The sequence below is a fragment of the Phoca vitulina genome, unplaced genomic scaffold (genome assembly GCF_004348235.1).
Source record: "Phoca vitulina isolate PV1807 unplaced genomic scaffold, GSC_HSeal_1.0 scaffold78, whole genome shotgun sequence".
In the NCBI taxonomy this organism is placed as follows: domain Eukaryota; kingdom Metazoa; phylum Chordata; class Mammalia; order Carnivora; family Phocidae; genus Phoca; species Phoca vitulina.
In genome coordinates, this window is record NW_022589781.1 from 6099668 (window position 1) to 6118886 (window position 19219).

Genomic DNA, 19219 nt, shown 5'->3' on the forward strand with positions numbered 1-19219 from the left:
CAGTGTTGTTTGTAACACAAGCATATTGTGCAGTCTCACATATGCACAAGCTGGCTCACAACCCAACATCCACTGTATTCTTGCACCATCACAATACCTGGCATTAAAAAAAAAAAACAAAACACGCCTACAACATGTGGTGAGAATACAAATGAATATATCTAACAAACTTACTAACAGAGGCTGTGGTTGAAAGGAAGAAAAGAAATTGAGAGAGAATATCAGTTATAAGCAAGTAAAGAATGACTGAAGGACTTGAATAAAGGGAAGGAAGTAAATATTTGCTATGTCAAGTCCCATACCAGAGCTTGTTCAGCTTGCTCAGCTTGGATTACTGGCTGTTGCAGGTCTGAGTGAAGGAAGCTGTTCTTTGGCACCGTTGTGGGTAAACTCAGAGAATAGGAAAAAATATATAAATTTAACAGCCTAGTGATTTTTACCTTGGTTGGTAAAATCAAGGATAAACACTAAAAAATGACAGGCACTCATACTTACTTAGTTTTTGTTGTTGTTGTTAATTGAAACTGCATTCTAACTTTTCTGCTCATTTAAAAGTAACCATTGGATTTTATTGCAGTTGACCTTAAAGTACGCAATAAGAAGCAACCTCAAAATATGGTTCAAGATATGTTGAGTTTACATGCAGTTTATAGTCTACTTTTTAAAATAAATAATTTAACTTTTTATTAACTAACATACTTGATTATCCAAACACCCTCCCTGCTAGCCATGCTGAGCAATGGGGGTCACAACACTGACATGGAGCCTGAGGTTCCTGTTTGAGAGTATCTGTGACCTGTACCCATGAAATAAATAATACATTATATGTTAATAAAATAAATAAAAAATAAAAATAAAAATAATTTAAAAATTTAAAAAAAAGAATTGCTGAATCACGATATTGTACACCTGAAATACAATACTGCATGTTAACTATACTGGAATTAAAATAAAAAATTAAAAAAGAAAGAAAGTATCAATGGAAAGCCTCTGACTTTTCACAGCTCTTAACAACTTTATTTCATAATAAAGAGACCATTGGAAATGATTATCTATAGTATTATTTTTTTCTTGTTCCAGGATCAATAAATGTAGCATACTGGACTTATATCACAATCATGGACGTAGACGCTACAATAGTATAGCTAAATGCTATCTCCTAATGAAATACTACAAATAGAGAACTTGTGTTAGGTTCAAATGAAACCATTCATTTCAGAGTTATTTGAAATATACACATATTGAATCTTTAAAAAGGTATAGAGATTACAGTATCTGTGGATCAAATAAGGTGTACCTTTTAATATAGTAGGAAACATTTCAACTTTCTCACTTTCACATAGAAATTTTTAAAAGGTGAGTTCTAGTGGTGCCTGGGTGGCTCAGTAGGTTAAGCATCTGCCTTCTGCTCAGGTCATGATCCCAGGGTCCTGGGATCGAGCCCCGCATCAGGCTCCCTGCTCTGTGGGAAGTCTGCTTCTCCCTCTCCCACTCCCCTGCTTGTGTTCCCTCTCTCGCTGTCTCTCTCTCTCTGTCAAATAAATAAATAAAATCTTAAAAAAAAAAGTTGAGTTCTAATTTTTTAATCAAATGAACATGTCTTTAACAATTCCAAACTCTATACTCTGCCCTCAGCCCCTGATTTCAGACTTTAGGAAGTAATCGATGATATTAAGTTACACATCACACTATGCTATGCATAATGTGTATTTTTCATTTGAGTCTAGTTGACACGTGCTGTGACATGAGTTTCAGGTGGACGCCATAGCAATGCGACTTCTCTGTATGCCAAGCTCAGCACCTGCATGGCTCCCATCTGTCACCACATGATGCTCTTACAGGACCAGGGACTCTATTCCCTGTGCTGTGCCTTTCATTCCCGTGACTTACTCATTCCATAACTGGAAGCCTGTATCCCCCACTCCCCTTAGTGCATAATATTTTTATAGTTGTCAAAACCTACAGAAACACCTCACCTCCCTGTGTCATGTCTGTTGCTGTTGTTTGTGTAAATCCTTGTCCGTGGTCCTGTCTCTCACTCATCTTTTCCCTGCCCCACCTGCCTTCTTACTCCACTACCAGACATCAGTCCACGCTTCCCCACTTACATCCTTGTTCTTTCTCCAACATGCAGAGATTAATCTTATCTTTCAGGAGGGCAGTAAAACTGTGAAGGGTTGTCAATGCGTAATTATCTCTGTTTTGAACTTCTGCAATCCCTTCTTTATGTATATGTCATCTTTCTGGACTCTTATCAGACACAGTGCAGCCAATTCATATATCTTCAATGTAATCATCTGAAATTTTTAAATTAAAATAAACATTATGTTTCCCTTTGGAGAGCCTTTGCAGCATTAAAATAAGAAAAAGCAAGCATGATATTTATAGGTAATGAATTATACATAACCAATTTTATTTCTATTTTACATTAAACGTGAGAACAGAATAATAATAGGCATATGTACAGTTTATTACTACAAATGAAGTAGTTGTACAATCCTACAGCTAAAATTTTGGCCTCCAATTTTCTTTTCTTGCATTTATTTCTTATTTCTCAAGCCCAACGAAGTTCTGGAGAATATTGATATTGAGTAACCAAAAAGAATATATTCAATTGGATTGTTATCTATGCCATTCTTTTCCTTTTACTCACATTAATTGTACTTGTACTCATTCTGCTATGGTGTTTTCCACAAAAGGGGTCATTGTCTTTGCATAATCCAGCTCAGTAATGAGTGAATGTCTAGTGAAACCTATCTTGTCTTTGGAAAGTCTTACTACAGTCATGCATAGTTTTGTGATAGATTTGCAAAATGAATCTCCAGTTAATGAACTAATAGCTGCATTATGTATTCACCATTTTAAATAATGGCATTCTTTTTTTCAAAGATGAAAGACCCAGAGCTTCACCTTTTCCTGAATGATTACACCTCAGTCTTCACTGTTACACAAACTGGCATTACTCGCTACCTCACCTTACTTCAGCCAGTGGACAGGGAAGAACAGCAGACTTACACTTTTTCGGTAAAAAGATTTTGTATATACATTTGTGTGTGTGTGTGTGTGTGTGTGCACAACAGAAAGAGATATCTGTTTAAAACCGAAGAAGTCAATGATTTAGGAGGAAAAAATACAATATTTTCAAGGAATTGAGAACTGAGAATATCAATAATAAAATTCTTCACATGTATTTCTCCTTTTTCTGTTTTATAAGTTTGTGCAGCTGTGTTAACATCCTTTCCAACAGAGGAAAAATGATTTTCAAGATGGAAACAGGAAAATAGGGGTCTCATTTTTCACCGTACACTCATAATTGACTTAAATTTGAGATGTTATCAGCAGAATCCACAAGTAAAGAATTATTTCCTAACCCATAGTTTATTTTAACTTATTTTATGGGTTGTTTTTTTGTTGTTGTTGTTATTATATTTTAAATTTTGCCATAAGGTTAGGCCAGGGGTTCTCCACTGGGATGATCCCTGCACCCCCCAAGCCCATCCCCTGGATACATTTGGCAACATCTGCAGACACATTGGCCATCACTACTGTGAGGGATGCTATTCACATCAGGGAGGGAGACAACAAGGATGCTGCTAAGCAGCTTATAACACACAGGAGAGCCCCCCCACCCGAAACAAAGAATTATCTGATGGAGAGATCCTAGTATAGTTTAATCAAGAAAAAAGAAAAAAGGTGAGGGGAGGTTATTAAACTGTAATTGCAAATAGTTATCATAAAATGTATATATATGACTAGTGCAGTTGAGAAGTGAATACAGATGAAAAGAAAGCTGTATTATCTAAATTTCTGAGCTAGATTTTATTCGGATATAAGTGGAAAATGAGCTGATAGAAAAGTAGAGATTGTGGGACTTATATAGGATTTCCTTCTGGAGAACCTAATGCAGCAGAGCCAGAGATTCCAGGAAACCTGACAGTTAGAATTTAGATACAAAGTGGATTTTGGACATCATTCAGAACAAAGATGGCAGTGTTATAATGCTGATTTTGTTTGCCAGGCTTTCCTAAAATGTTAATGGTGTAATTAAGATATCACTATTAACTAATGGCAATAAGTCCTTTAAAAATTGTCATTTTGTGAATTACCAGAAAAAGACATCACATCTCTAGGGCACCTACTTTCTTGTGTGATCTAAGTATGTTGGCTATAAAAGCATCTATGGCATTGTATACAAAATATGGAAAAGTGAAGAATAACTTCCTATTTTTTTAAAAAAAATTAAGTAGTAGTTAACTCCTAAGAATCAGCAATGTTACTGGCTCACTCCAAGCCTCTAAGACATTTTACATGTCTGCTTATTTAAAATGTGCTTGGAATTGAAATATATTAAAAATAAAACAGAATCCTCTGTAATTGCTTCTTAGCACATTAAAATACTTTGCTTATATGTACTATTGCAGGTTTATTTCCTTTTATCAACAAAACATTTTGGCACCCATTTAAAACTGAAATTATATATAAGAAACATCTTAAATCATGAGAGTGAATTCTGTACTGCTTATGTTTGCATGACTTTTCTGTTACATGTATTTTTCTATCCCCAAAGATAACGGCATTCGATGGTGTGCAAGAGAGCAAGCCAGTTATTGTCAATATTCGGGTGATGGATGCAAATGATAACACTCCAACCTTCCCTGAAATATCCTACAATGTCTATCTGTATACAGACATGAGCCCCGGCGACAGTGTCATTCAGGTAACTCCCTGTATGGTATGAGGATTTACACAAAGCAGTTACTTCCATGGGCATTATGCAATGCATAGGTTAAGAAACTGCTGAAGAAATGAAAATGAACTTCAGACTCATGATATGACATAAGTTTAGCTTAAAAAGCTTTAGATTTATGTTTACTTTTTAAATAAAAATGTATCTGTATGCACTTTATTTTTTTAAGATTTTATTTATTTATTTGGGGGCGGGGAGAGTACAGAGTGAGGGGCAGAGGGAGGAGCAGACTCCCCCCTGAGCAGGCAGCCCGACGTGGGACTCATTCCCAGGACCCTGGGATCACGACCTGAGCCGAAGGGAGACACTTAACTGACTGAGCCGCCCAGGTGCCCCATTTATATTCACTCTAAAGTGGAATTAACTAGTTATTAAATGTAAGCATAGCTATTTGACCAGTTTATAATTGATTTTTAAAAATTTAATGCTATGAATATATTTAAATAGTTAATATAATAATATACTTAAAACACTTAAGTTTCAGGTATTAGACATATAGTTGAAAACTTCAAATTATTTTGAACTTCTGCAAATATGGGTTAAATTTCCCTTGGCGATAAAGACAGAAGACTGCCTTAATAAACTGGTGGATAAAACTGTTAGTGGTTACCTGGACATAAAACGGAATCATTACTTGGGCGCCTGGGTGGCTCAGTTGGTTGAGCGACTGCCTTCAGCTCAGGTCATGATCCTGGAGTCCCGGGATCGAGTCCCACATCGGGCTCCCTGCTCAGCAGGGAGTCTGCTTCTCCCTCTGACCCTCCCCCCTCTCGTGTGCTCTCTCTCTCTCTCATTCTCTCTCTCAAATAAATAAATAAAATCTTTAAAAAAAAAAAACGGAATCATTACAACAGAGAAAATTAGAATTACATAGTAAACGGTGTCTTTGAAAACACAGAAATTGGGCAAAATCCTTCTCATTGATTTCTTATTTTTATTATTAACTGTGTACTTACTGCATTTAAATAAATTACAAGTTATCTCAAAATATGTGGGATTTTTTTGTATTTTGAGTATAAGTCATAGATAAGTCATAATATTCATCCTTGAGGGTTTTTAGAAATCTGGAGAATTGAATCTAGTACTTTCCAAACTAGCTGTACTGCAGAATTTTCCAGGGAGTCTTAGAAATACAGACAACCAAGATTTCACATCCGCTTTCCTGGATCTGAAGCTCTACAAGCAATACATACTTTACTGATATTAGAAAAACGAACCCCACGAGTTTCAGTTGCCCACCCATGTAAAGATCACTGATGTAGATTATCCTCTAAATCTGAGAGTCAGACTCAATAATTCTAAGTAATGCTCAGGTCAGGAAAGCCATGATTCTATATACTTTTGGGGGTATTTGAATAGCTTCCAATTATTACTAAATTGCATATTACATAACAATTACATTATATCATTAGATACGGTCATATAAAATTTTGGAAAGGCTGGAAATTCACCTGTATGTGCTTGCATGCGTGAATACCCTCGGCTGTATTTGGTATCGTGGGGGAAAGCCAGATACGTTTCATTCCTGTCTTGCTTGTGAATGTCTCATATTGATGAAATCCGCCCTTTCAACCATTTATTTTGAGAACAGAACTCTGATTAGTTTATTTCTGCATCCATAACATCTATACCCACAGTGCCTAGCCTATAGTAGATGCTCAGTATAGTAGATGCTTAATAAATGTTTTCTCAGGGGTGACAGAGGGAGACTCACAGACAAGTGGATATGAATGAACGGGAAGGTATAAACGCACTGGTCTTTATTTCTAGTCGATTGGCAGACCTGGAGAGTGACATTTATCTTTACCGAGGCACTTACTACAAACGCAGCAAAATTACAGTTTATACAGATCAAGGAATGACAATCGTTGTCATGTTCTTATTTAATTAGACCTGATTCTCATCTCTATAATAACATAATTGAAAATAAGAGTAAGTTTATATATATATATATATATATATACACACACACATATATATACACACACATATATATATTAAAAAAAAAAAAACAGCAGGGAACTGGAAAGTGTAACTAAGAAAACCATAGCAATTATGTGGTGGAACCGTATCTCAAAAAATGTTTGCCTGAGGGGATCAAAAGCTTATTTCTGGCATTTGCAGGCTGCAAAAGTTCATTTCCCTTATGTACTTCTTTATAAAATAGATCTTTTCTTGCCTTTAAAGATTCATATTTTATATATCTCCCAGAACCACGCAGATTATGAAGATAGAATATTGTTTGCATCTATGTGGCTCTATTTTTAAAATTATTTAAGCACCAAGAAATGAAACCTTATAATTAGTATTTTAAATGTTATTCCCACTGTGTGGTAACAGAATGGTATGACTCTAAAACATCCTCCAGGGGCCTAGAAATAAAAGGAAATAGATTTCCTGTTGAGAGAAAGGTTTGTAAATAAAGCAAACTGATTAGAACTGTGGCCTGCACCTGCCTTGTAAGAGTCGCAGAATAGGTTCTGTGCCGCTCCCACCCCGGCCCCTCACCAGCCTGCCTTTACCCGCTGACCCCAAGATCAACTGGTTTACATTTGGTTAGTATTCTTATGTCAAAAATAGTGAGAATGGGGCACCTGGGTGGCTCAGGCGTTAAGCGTCTGCCTTCAGCTCAGGTCATGATCCCAGGGTCCTGGGATCGAGCCCCGCATCAGGCTCCCTGCTCCGCGGGAAGCCTGCTTCTCCCTCTCCCATTCCCCCTGCTTGTGTTCCCTCTCTCGCTGTGTCTCTCTCTCTGTCAAATAAATAAAATCTTTAAAAAAAAAAAAAAAAACAGTGAGAATATTAGAAGCCAAGGGGACAGTGAGCACTCTTCAGCAGAGAGCACCTTAGATAACAGATCTTAAGTATATTTTATTTTATTTTAATTTTATTTATTTGTCAGAGAGAGAAAGAGAGCACAAGCAGGGGAAGGGGCAGAGGGAGAAGCAAATTCCCTGCTGAGCAAGGAGCCCAATGTGGGACTCGATCCCAGGACCCTGAGATCATGACCTGGGCCAAAGGCAGACACTTAACTGGCTGAACCACCCAGGCATCCCTAGATTTTAAGTATATTTTAATCAGATCATTTTTAATCTATCATCTTCAATGTGGCCATGAGACTTTCTTGGCCTGATGTAAGTACCTACTCGACTATTTGAGTCTACCCCCTTCTTGTTAGGAGGAGCCTTAAGCAGTGGATAGGTTGGTCATAAAGATGCGAAGAACCAGATCCTTATTAGCAATTCTGTTATAAATTGGTCCTCTGACTTTATATCTCCTATGCCTGAGTGTTATAAATAGGAACAGAGTGGTTTGTGAGCCACATCTGGAAGAGCACTACCCCAAAACAGCATCTGCGTCCTTTATAACTGGAAATGAAGTATAATCAGATTATTAGCATATCTTGTGTTTAGGGGGGAATTACTGGTGTGAGTGAGAATGATTTTTTGCAAGAAAGACCGTCTTGTAGGCCATCGATGAAATCCTACAGGGTGACACTCATGGATGTCATGCTCTGTTGTCCTAGGTCTCATTTCACACATGGCTGGTTTTCTCGAAAAACCAATTGCCTGATATTGAAGATACAGATTTTGAGATATAATTTTAATATTTTGAAGATGTAGATTTTCCTATCAGTGGTTACCTATCCAGTCCACACTCCATAGATGCTATTCCTAAACTCTTACAACTTTCATAAATCACTGTTCTTGATCCTAATTGAATAGAGAGATTTCCCCAAGCAGCCTTCGAAAATAGGGAGGCCTCAACTCCACACTGACATGGTTTTATTTCAGCCATCTGGCCACTCACCATAGAGCCCCTTTGGGAGATTTCACCTAACAAAACAAAGCATCTCTAATATATGGCCAGTTTTGAGAAAACTCATCTTTACCCTTAACAAGATTCCATACCTCGGAAAATCGAAATTCCTAATTCATGAAGACAGAGCCTCATATGGAGCTGAGTCCTTCGATTCTTACCCCACCTCCTTCCATTTTTCTTGTTCTTCAGTTCCTATCTTCTGTCCCACTTCTTACCCCTCTTTGTTGCTTTAACCTCCCCTAACCCACCTTCACCTGTGCTCTACTCTTATTCTGTTTTGTTCCCTTTCTTTCACTACAGCAATGTCTTCCTCTCTCCTGACTTTTTTTATTTTTATTTTTTTTTAAGATTTATTTATTTATTTATTTATCTATTTATTTATTTATTTGACAGAGAGAGCGAGAGACTGACTCTTTCTTGTCCATCTATAAACCCCTGCCCTGGTCTAAACTCTCCTCCTGGGTAAGACCTCTTGCTGCTGTCCCACTCTCATATAGTCAGGCACTTGGATTGATGGATACACTTCCAGAATTTATTAATTTATAACTCCCTCATTATTAATTATTCTATTATTTCTCTCACATCATACCATGAGAATCATACAAAATCATAAATCTGATAAGTCTGTCTTTAATTGTCAAACACGAAAGCATTTCTCACTCCTTTATCCGGTAAAACTCTTGTCTTTCCCATTTTATGGAAAACTGGTTCTCATCCCACCTCCTTGGTGACTAAGAGACTTTGTTGTTGGGTCCTTGTTCACTTCTCATTCTTTAAATATTAACATTCTCCAGAAATCAGTATGCAGTGCTCTGTTTCATGAATTCCCATGTTCTGAGTCATTACCACGATGTATAGTCATGTCTCCCACGGTTAAATGCCCTGTGGCGACCTGAACATCCAGCTGGCATTCCAAGGATCTGTTGTACGGGGGAGTGCAGGTTTTGGGTAGGCCCTTCGGACTGGACATACTCCAAGATAAATTAGCTAATCTGCTATCTTTCATCTAATACAGAAACACACACGGACTCAGACACCCACACCCTGTCTCCATTGGAGGCCATTACGTTGTGAAGGGCACCACTAATCTAAGATAACACAGGCTTAGCAGCAACCTCAGAGTCCTGATTCTCATTCCTGCCCTTCCCCTGCCTGCATGCAGGTGACTGTCCAGATGCTAACACTGCTGTTTCAAAAGGGATCTGTCATTATTACCCTTTCCGCGTCTATGGCCTGCTGGGAATTAGGCTATGAGAGTGAATGCTGACTGGTAACCCTGTTTCCGCAGATGCCCCACAGGTACTTAATCTGCAACATGAATCAGGACAGGTCTTCCCTACCTCAGGAAGAGCCCAATCTCCACACATGCCATCAAGAACGTTCCTGTAATGCCTCACATACTTCTGTCTCATCTCCTGCTACATCCCTCCATGTAATCGACTTTGAGATCGTATAGAGGGTTTTATTTGGTTCCTTCTGTTTGACTTCAGCATGGGCTATCCCTTCCCATTCTGTGCCTATTGACATCTCTCTCAAGTTTCAAAGCTTGATCCAAACTATATCTTTTTTTTTTCATTCTTTAACACACAGCTCAAATGTGACTTTTTCAATAAAGCCTTTATTTTCCTAGCAAGTCCGAATTAATAGTTCCTTCCGCCATCTTCCCACATGCCCAGCTAGCAGCTCTTACCCCCACACGATTTACTGTGCCCTGCATGACGCTTAGCTCTTATGTGTCTATCTACCCTGCAGACCTAAAATTCCTCTAGGACAGGAACTCTTAATGATACCTAACCACTAGTGCTCGGCACAATCACTTCCCCGTGGTGGGGGTTCACCAAATAGCCATGGAATTTGTGCCCCCAATGCTCTCTCAGTCAGTGCAGAAAGAGTCTCATTCTAGAAATGCATTCTGTTTGGCTTAAGAATACCCTCCGTCATAGACAAAGTGTCACCCCCGGCCCCCTCCCTAACTCCACAGCTGCATCGAGGCCGTGCCTTTCCTTCTCTTCAGACAGAAGACACTCGACACTGACACATTTCTCTTACTTAGGCTGAGTTACAGGTCCCTGAATAGTACAGCTGGAAATGACTTTGAAAATATTTCTTGTTCCCAGCCTCATTTTATAAAGAATTTGAGTTAACACACGGGTAAATGATCGGTCACAAATCACAAAGTTTATAAGTGGCAGAGTTGATGTTGAATCCAAGTTAAAGACGAAAGACTTTGTGTACCGTTCTGCCACTTTGTGCCCTTATGTGACTCTCGACAAATAGCTTAGTCATCTGTACCAAGGTTTTTTACTCTTTGAAAAGGTGATAACTATAGTACCAGCTTCACAAAGGTGTTCTGATTATTATAAACTAACACATGTACTTTGCAAATATGTTGTGTATAAATGTTATCTAGCTATTATTATTATTGAACTGTCCTCATGGATTGTATAAAGCATTTACGATTATTAATGACCTTTACTGTCTTATCTGGGTATATCCTTATGTGTCATGTGTATTAGTTAGTACTCTGTGGAGGACACATAAACACTACATATAAAAGTATATATTGAAATTATTTTTTATGATTTCCAGCATTTTAAACAAAATTGGATAAGCCCATGTAGTATTTTAATGCCTTTTGACTATTTTATGTAAAATAATGAGAATGTTCTCTGTGGTAAATGTGTGTGCATGTGTGTTTGGGTTTGTGATATCATGACTCAAGTTTGAGGGAGGGTTCTATTTATGTAAAGTCTTGGCGGAATTTAGTATTTCAGCAAATCCCAGATAATGATTTGATGAGCAAACCTTATTGAAATGTAAGCATATTTTTATATTCGTACACAATTTTCATTTATTTTTGATACTTGAAACAATTTAATTTTACCAAAGACCATAAAATTTCTTACCCAAACCCACTTGCATTAGAATGAAAACAAATACCTCAAATCGTATGGGTTACTCAGTCACGTTGAATCTGAGACTCTGTTACACCGTCTGCATTTTGCACATGTGGAAGATACTCCCTGCTTGTGAGAAAGCACCACTTTCCATGTTGTCGCTCAGGTTGGAAACCAGAGTTATTCCTGACAGTCTCACTCCCTCCTCTCAATCAGTTACCAAGTCCTACTGATTTCTCCTTATGCACCAACCAAATGCATCTACTCCAGTCTCTTTCCACTGCCATCATCTTCTGCAAGCTGCCATCAACTCTTCCTGGGGCCCAACAGTGCACTCCTCTGGGCTCTGGGTGTATCCCCTCTCCCCATCATGTTGATGCAGCACCCACTGGACTCTTGTAAATTTGAGAGCAAAGCAGTAATTGTCCTGCTGATGCCTTCAGTGATTTTCCGCAGCTATCAGAATAAAGCCCAGTCACTATCCTGTATGACCCGTCTGCTGATGTCTCTCCAATTTCCTTCTCGTCAACTACCTTTCTCTTGCTCTTTTAATGCGTCAACTTTTATTCACATGCTTTTCATCATTAAGATCTCAATTTACATGTCACTTCTTCAAGGAAGCCTTCCGGGACTCCTTTCCCAAATTATCCTCCCTCTATTATCCCAGGGCAGCCTGATTCTTCCTTCATAGCATATTTCCAAATTTATTATAATTTTAATGATCTGTTTCTCCTATTAGTTAATAAGCTCAAGTAAGCTCAAATGATGTGTAGACTCTGTCGGTTTCTCCATTTTCTCTCTTGTTTTACTGCTGTCTGTATACAACATCAGACAGAGCACCTGGTCCATAGTAAACATTTTATAAATTTTTGTTTAATGAACAAATGGATAAAGGAACTAATGGGTACAGGTGAAAGAAGTGTTCTTTAATTTATGTATGAGTGTTGGGAAATTACCCATGTTTCAGGTTAAAGTGATTTAAAAATTACTCAGCTAAATTGCAGGTGCATTCGTATCCCTAGGACATCTTACTTCCCAGCTTGATTATCCAGAAGAATCTCTCCAATGAAGGCTCTTGAGAGGCTGAACAATCTGACTGAAAAAATGTAATGAGAAAGCATTCACATGTTTTTGGAGAAATAAAAGTGAATAACACTTATTTGAAAATCATTCACTGTGCTGAGTGAAGTGCTTAGCGCTGTGCAAATCATAAGGAATAAAGAAACGACTAACATTTAATTTCTGACCTTCAGTAATTACTAGGGTAGTAGGGGAGAAAGGCATATAATGGTTTTATTTTTTGATGATGATAACTATGGCTCATATCATCCAATTAAACACTACAAAATTTTTTAACATCTAAATTGCTCTTAAGACCTTAAGAGTTGTGTTGTGTAGATTAAGCTTTCCCATTTGATAAACTTGGGGAAAATATTAATGATATCAATACAGTGATCACAAACATCTGCATTTTGAACTTGTATAGGTAAAAAAAAATTCTCGCATTCGGCTTTTATATTATTTTTCAATCGCCCTTTCCTGATATATTTAGAAACCCAGCTTTTCTCAGGAAGTGTATTTGTAAAGGCAGTTAAGTTCATTTGCTTTTATATCTATCTAGCATGTTTTGGGTTGTCACAGTAAAAGCCCTCCATGGTCAATTTCAGTAATTGATGCTTAAATGCGTGCATTTTTATAAAGCTTTTAATTGTGTATGGTTGCTTTTAATATCATCTACATTTTACATTTTTAATTTTGGCAATATTCTTACTCATCATTACAGTTCTAGATATTGCTGGTTTACTAAATAATTGGCTTGAAATTTAGAAACCAGAAGAAACTAAAAGAAACAAAAATGTGTAATACATTTTATACATTTTTTCCTTTTCTGTATATCACCAAAGTTTGTTTGCTTTTCAGAAAAAAAAAAATCTGTTTCCCTCTCAACTCCCTCTTGCAGTAAATTATGTTAAAATGTCAAAGCATAGTTATTTGAGTAAAAGAAAAATGCTTCCATATTGAGATGTTTCAAAGACAGAGAATCTTAGAAAAAAGCCAATATTCCAAATAGAGAATTAGGAATTTCTTGGAAGCCTAGTAAACTTGCTCATTCAGTTTGGCCAATAAAACAAGCAAAACACCACTGAGAAAGCCCTAATATACATGCATATTACAAACATATGCCATATATGTATATCCTTAGACAAATTATAATTTAATGTGTATACATTTTTATGTATGTGATGCTAAACTAGAGGCTCTGAAAAATAGGATGAAAAAGATGCAGTGCTAACCCTTGAGAAGCTTCATATATATTGTAAGAGATGATCCTTATTCACAGTGAAATAATCAGAAAATATCACAAACCATTATTGATTTATTTTTTTTTAATTACATGGAACAGACTAAGAATACGATGAGAGTTCATTGAACATGAGTGGGGAGGATGGTTCGGTAGGGCTTGAATAGCTGGGAAGGCTTCATTGCTGATGAGAACTCCATGAACCTATCAGGATGATAAGTGCTCAGACAGGCAAAGTTATTGGAGGTGGACGGGTACAACCAAAGGCATGGTATTTCATGGGGCATTAAAGACACCACTCTGAATGCTGTTGGACAGGGGAGGAACCAAATGGTGAGAGATTTGCCTTTCTTTTACTAAGTCAAGTATGCCTTGGTTTCTTCTTCCAAGAAGAATGTCATTACAGGCATTTCTGGACTTTGTAGTCTTATCCTTCTCTACTAGCACATCTATTAAAGAAACTTTTCTTTCCTGTCTCCTCTTCTAGACCACAAGCTGACAGAAAATATTCTGTCAGTATCTTCTACGCGTTAGAACGCGGCATCTGGCACAAATTAAGGTCTGAATAAATGTATCAGTTTACCTCTCAATTAAAGGCATATCCTGCACAGCAGAGTAATTCAGATTGCGCATTGTAGACAATGTAAGGTTTCTTGAAGAAGTATTTAAGACGAGGTCTTTAAATTGATGAGTTAAGTCCTGGGCGATGGCATTTCTTCGAAGCCGACTTTGAGGAACTCTTTCTCAGAGGTAATGAGGGTAGAAGCCGAGCGTGAGAGAGCGTAGCCGCTTGAAAGCATTTAAGGTTCCGGTTTACAGTCTCCGAGTCTGAGTAATGAGACTCAGTGAAACCCTACAAGAGGATTATGAAGTTGCCGCAGAAAAGGAGCTAACTCTCCAAATTCTCAAGCAATATAAAGAAACACTTTCAACGGTCACCTTGTTGCTGCTTTATTCTTGAGCTTTTTATCAGGCAGAGGAATGCCTAAATGAGAGCCCCATCTCCAGTAACAATACTTTGAATGGTCCATAAAAAATTAATGATTATGGTATCATTAATGAATTATACATCTGGAAGATCCCTTTGCTAAACACCTGCTCTGCTGAGGAGGCTGCCATCTTGGATTAGTCTAGGACATGCTGAACAGAAGAGGGGTGACGAGTAGCCCTGTAAGCTTTTTTTTCAAAGCATCACCAGCTCACATTAAGGCTGCAGAGAGTATAATCTGGACATAACTAATTTATGCATTGCCCAATTTGCTTGATCAGCAGGAGTGGTCTTAGGTTCAGACTGAGAACCAATAGGCCTCTGTAGCACCAAGTTTATTTAGCTTCAAGTGAGGATACAGGGTAGGCAACACATAACTTTTATGGCAAGAACATAGTGGAAGTCTTATGACCTCTAAATACAACTTCTGATGTCTTCTAAATCATCTGCACTTGGGATATATTATCCCCTTGATACATACAGGGAAGGCATGTTCCTGAAAGTTTTGTTACAGCAACTTCTATAATACATAGTGCATAAAAGCAGACTTACCAAAACATTGGTAAACACCTGAATATCTTTTATCCAGTAAGGAATTGGAATTTCCTCTGCGAAATACATTTCCAACCATACCTTTTCCTAAGTAAGTTGTCTGATATTTCTTTAACATTTTAAAGATTATTTCTTTCCTTCATCTTCTATCACTTACACCTTTTTATTAGTGCTGATGGAAACATTGAACTGTGTATGTAAGTTTTTCCAACGTAAATTAAATTCTTCCTCCAACAAATCTGTCCCCATGGTTATTACCTAGCTGGTGAGTTCTAGGTTGCCTTCCCAAATAATCTTTCTATCCAAGAGATCAATATCCACTCAGGCTTCATTTTTATCAACTGCATAAATGAACAAGAAATCCTTTATTGCATCATACAGCTGAGGCCAAGAGATTGAATGTTTAACGCAACACAATTAATAATGCCATGTTATTATATCAGCTTTCCCAACAAAACCAGGTTGTTCTCACGTATCATACATTTTCCATTACTGGGGTAGGCATTAGAGACTATCTCTCAGTCAACTCTGGGTTTCATCTGCTTTAGCGTCCTAACCGTATGCCATCCCCTAGGTATACATTTTCACTGACATGAGCTTCTGGGCATCATTTTAATGCAATAGGCATTTGTCTCTCATGAGGCAACACAGTGTTGACACCTAATCTGTCCAAACCTCACCAAAGGTATCATGGAAAACTACATTTCCAAGTGATCCCAGGTAGGCCTTATACCTTGGCTTCACACAAAAGCCAAAGGCTGTGGCCTCCTCTAGCATTAGCCATGACTCAGTATCACATCGGAAAGGTTCTCTGAAATGTTCTCTCTGACAATGTTCTCACAGAAGACATCCTCCCTTGAAATCCTTGCGTATTCCCATTCCATATTCCACATTTTCACCTTTTTCCCTTTTATGACTTTTCTTAACACAGACCCATCCTTCCAAAGTGGGATTTGCTGATTATACTCCACTTTTCTTCCATAAGGCTGATGTGCTTCCTTGCTTTCCAGAAATTTCCCTTCTGTTCCATTCCCAGGGAGAAGGAGTAGGTTTAAAAAGATGTCGTGGAGTAACATGGAGCAGATAGTCAACTACCTGAGAGAAGAGCAGGACACAGAGGTTTAAAAGAGAAAGACGGAAAACTTGTTTATAAATACAACCAAGACCTAAACTTTGGAACGTGTGTTGGAAGGGAGAAAGGAGAGAGAAAAATGGACCAAGTCACAAAAACAACGAATGAACAATTACAGTGGTTCTGGCCGGCCTGAATGGTATCCCGTCAATGCATAGAAAGGCAAAATGGATAAAGACCCTATATGTGGATTGAATTTTCTTTGTAATTTTTAACAGCATTGCTGAGCACAATTTACATGTCCTAATACACATTTATCATCAGTGTACATTTCGGTGATTTTTTTTAGTAACAGCTGTGTAACAATTACCACAATCCAAGTCCAAACCTCATCATCACCCAGAATGGTTCCCTGTGGAAATAGGAACCTTTCCTCTAGGAAACCAGTTCTGCTTTTTGTCCCTAAAAATTTCAAAAATTTGGTAATATACAACATATAGCCTTTTATTTTTCTTTTGGCCTGGCTTCTTTCACTTAGTGTGACTCAGTACTACTGTATTTAGCAGCAGAAACAGTATGACTGTGTTTAGCCATCTATGCAGTAGACTCAGTCCTATATATGTTTCTTTGAATTACTCAATAGTATTCATTGCATAAAAACAGCACATTTTATCTGTTACCTAGCTGATAGACATTTGTACTATTTCCAGTTTTGGAGAATATGAATAATGTAGCTAAGAATGTTCTGTATGCCTTTCTATGGACACGTATTTTTTATTTCCATTGGGTGTATCTGGAGACACCTAGGAGTAGAACTGCTGAGTCGTATGAGAGGAATATACTTACCTTTTCAAGAAACTGCCAAACTCCTTTCCAAAATGCCTGTACCCTTTACATGTCCACGTCATCACTGACACTTGCTATTGTCAGTTTCTTTATCAAGCCCATTATGGCAGGTACCTTGCCATATTTCATTGTGATTTTAATTGGCATTTCCCCAAAGACTAGTGATTTTGAGATCTCTTCATGTGCTCATTAGCAATTTTTCCATCTTTGATAAAATGTCTGTTCAAATCTTCTGCCCATTTTTTTTTAATTTGTAATGTTTGTATTCTTAGTACTGACTTGTAATTCTTCTTTGTAAATTGCAAATGCAAGTCCATTCTCAGATATATGATTAGCAAATATTTTCTTACAATCTATGTTTTGTCTCTCATATTCTTAGTAGTGGTTTTGGAAGAGCTAAAGCTTTTAATTTTGAAAAAGTTCAGTTTATCATTTTTTCTTTTTGTGTATCATGCTTTGATGTCATATTTAAGAAATGTTTACCAACCTAAGTTCATGAAGATTTTCTCTTGTTTTATCTTCTACGAGATTCATAGTTTTAGCTTTTACATTGTATGGGGGGATCCACTTTGAATGCTATAAAATAAAAGTCTCAGTTCATTTTTATTTTTATTTTTTACCTTTTGCACATAAATGTGTAATTGTCTCAGCAGTTTTTACTGTAGAAATGATCTTTTCCCCATTGAATAACCTTGGTATCTTTGTTGAAAATCAGTTAGCTGTAAACAGAAGAGGTTATTTCTGGACTTCTGTTCCTTTTGTGTATAGTTTATGCCAAAACCACATTTTCTTGATTACTGTAGAATGATAGTATGTTTCAAAATCAGATAGTGTCTTTTTTTTTTTTAATTATTTTTCTCTTCTAAAATTGCTGTGGCTATTCTAGGTCCCTTCTTTTTCCATATAAATTTTAGGCTTAACTTGACAAGTTCTACTAAAAAGGCTTGATAAGGATCTTGGTAGAGGCTCTATTGAATTTACAAATCAAATATATTGTGGAGAATTTCCATCTTAACAGTACTACATCTTTCAATCCATGAACATGGACTGTCTTTCCAACATGCTTTTAAATTTATCTCAGCAATGTTGTGGATTTTGGTATGTACATTTTGCACCTATTTTGCTAAATTTATTCCTAGTTATTTTGTCATTTTTTAAGCTACTGTGGATGGAAATATTTTTATTTTTGGATTGTTCACCACTAATATAGTAAAATACAACAGATTTTGTTTAACCTTGGCAATCATTAGCTAGTTCTTATAGTTTCTTGTGGATTACTTAGCATTTTTACATAGAAAATCATATCTTCTTCAAATAAGTATAGTTTTACTTCATCTTACCAACCCGATGCCTTTTGTTGTTGTTGTTCTTTTATGTATTTTGTTGCACTGTCTTGAAAATCCAGTACAAAGTGGAGTAAAATGCTGAGAGCATCCTTTTCCTGTTCCTGATCTGATGGAAAGGCACTCAGCCCTCGTTGTTAAGCATAACGCAAGTTGTTGGTTGTTCTATAGATGGTTTTTTCAGGTTGAAGACATTTCCCCCTATTTCTAGTTTGCTGAATCTTCGTTTTCCATAAATAGACATTCAGTTTTATCAACTGCTTTTTCTGTATTTATTGAGATTATCATGTGGTTTTGTCCTTTGTTGTAGTAATATGATGTATTATGTAAAGTGATTGAATGTCTTTATTTTACCTTTAGTTTGAAGGATTGTTTCACCAGATATATTATCCCTGGTCAATAGTTGGTTGTTTTTCATCCCAGTACTTCGGAATATGTCATTCCTCTGTCTACCAGCCTCTATTGTTTGTAATAAGAAGTCAGCCACAAATGATACATTGTGTCCTTTTATGAAATGAGTATTTTTGCTGCTCTTAACATCTTCTTCATCTTTTGGCAATTTGGCTGAAAATTGCTCATCACCTACACTGATATCTGAGTACCCTGGCCTGCCTTCTGCGAAAATCCTGTTAAGTTGGTTTAACAAGCCC

The 19219-nt window shown here is 37.1% G+C and overlaps 1 protein-coding gene across 4 annotated transcripts in view; it reads left to right on the top strand.

Moving 5' to 3' along the window:
- The window catches only part of LOC116625425 (protocadherin-15-like), a 1687848-nt gene that overhangs the window by 1356474 nt on the left and 312155 nt on the right, over nucleotides 1–19219 (top strand). For all 4 annotated transcript variants that reach the window (XM_032393940.1, XM_032393941.1, XM_032393942.1 and 1 more), the window contains 2 exons: nucleotides 2890–3024; nucleotides 4568–4717. In XM_032393940.1, coding sequence (XP_032249831.1) covers nucleotides 2890–3024; nucleotides 4568–4717 — 285 coding nt within the window. The remainder of the gene's footprint in view (nucleotides 1–2889; nucleotides 3025–4567; nucleotides 4718–19219) is intronic.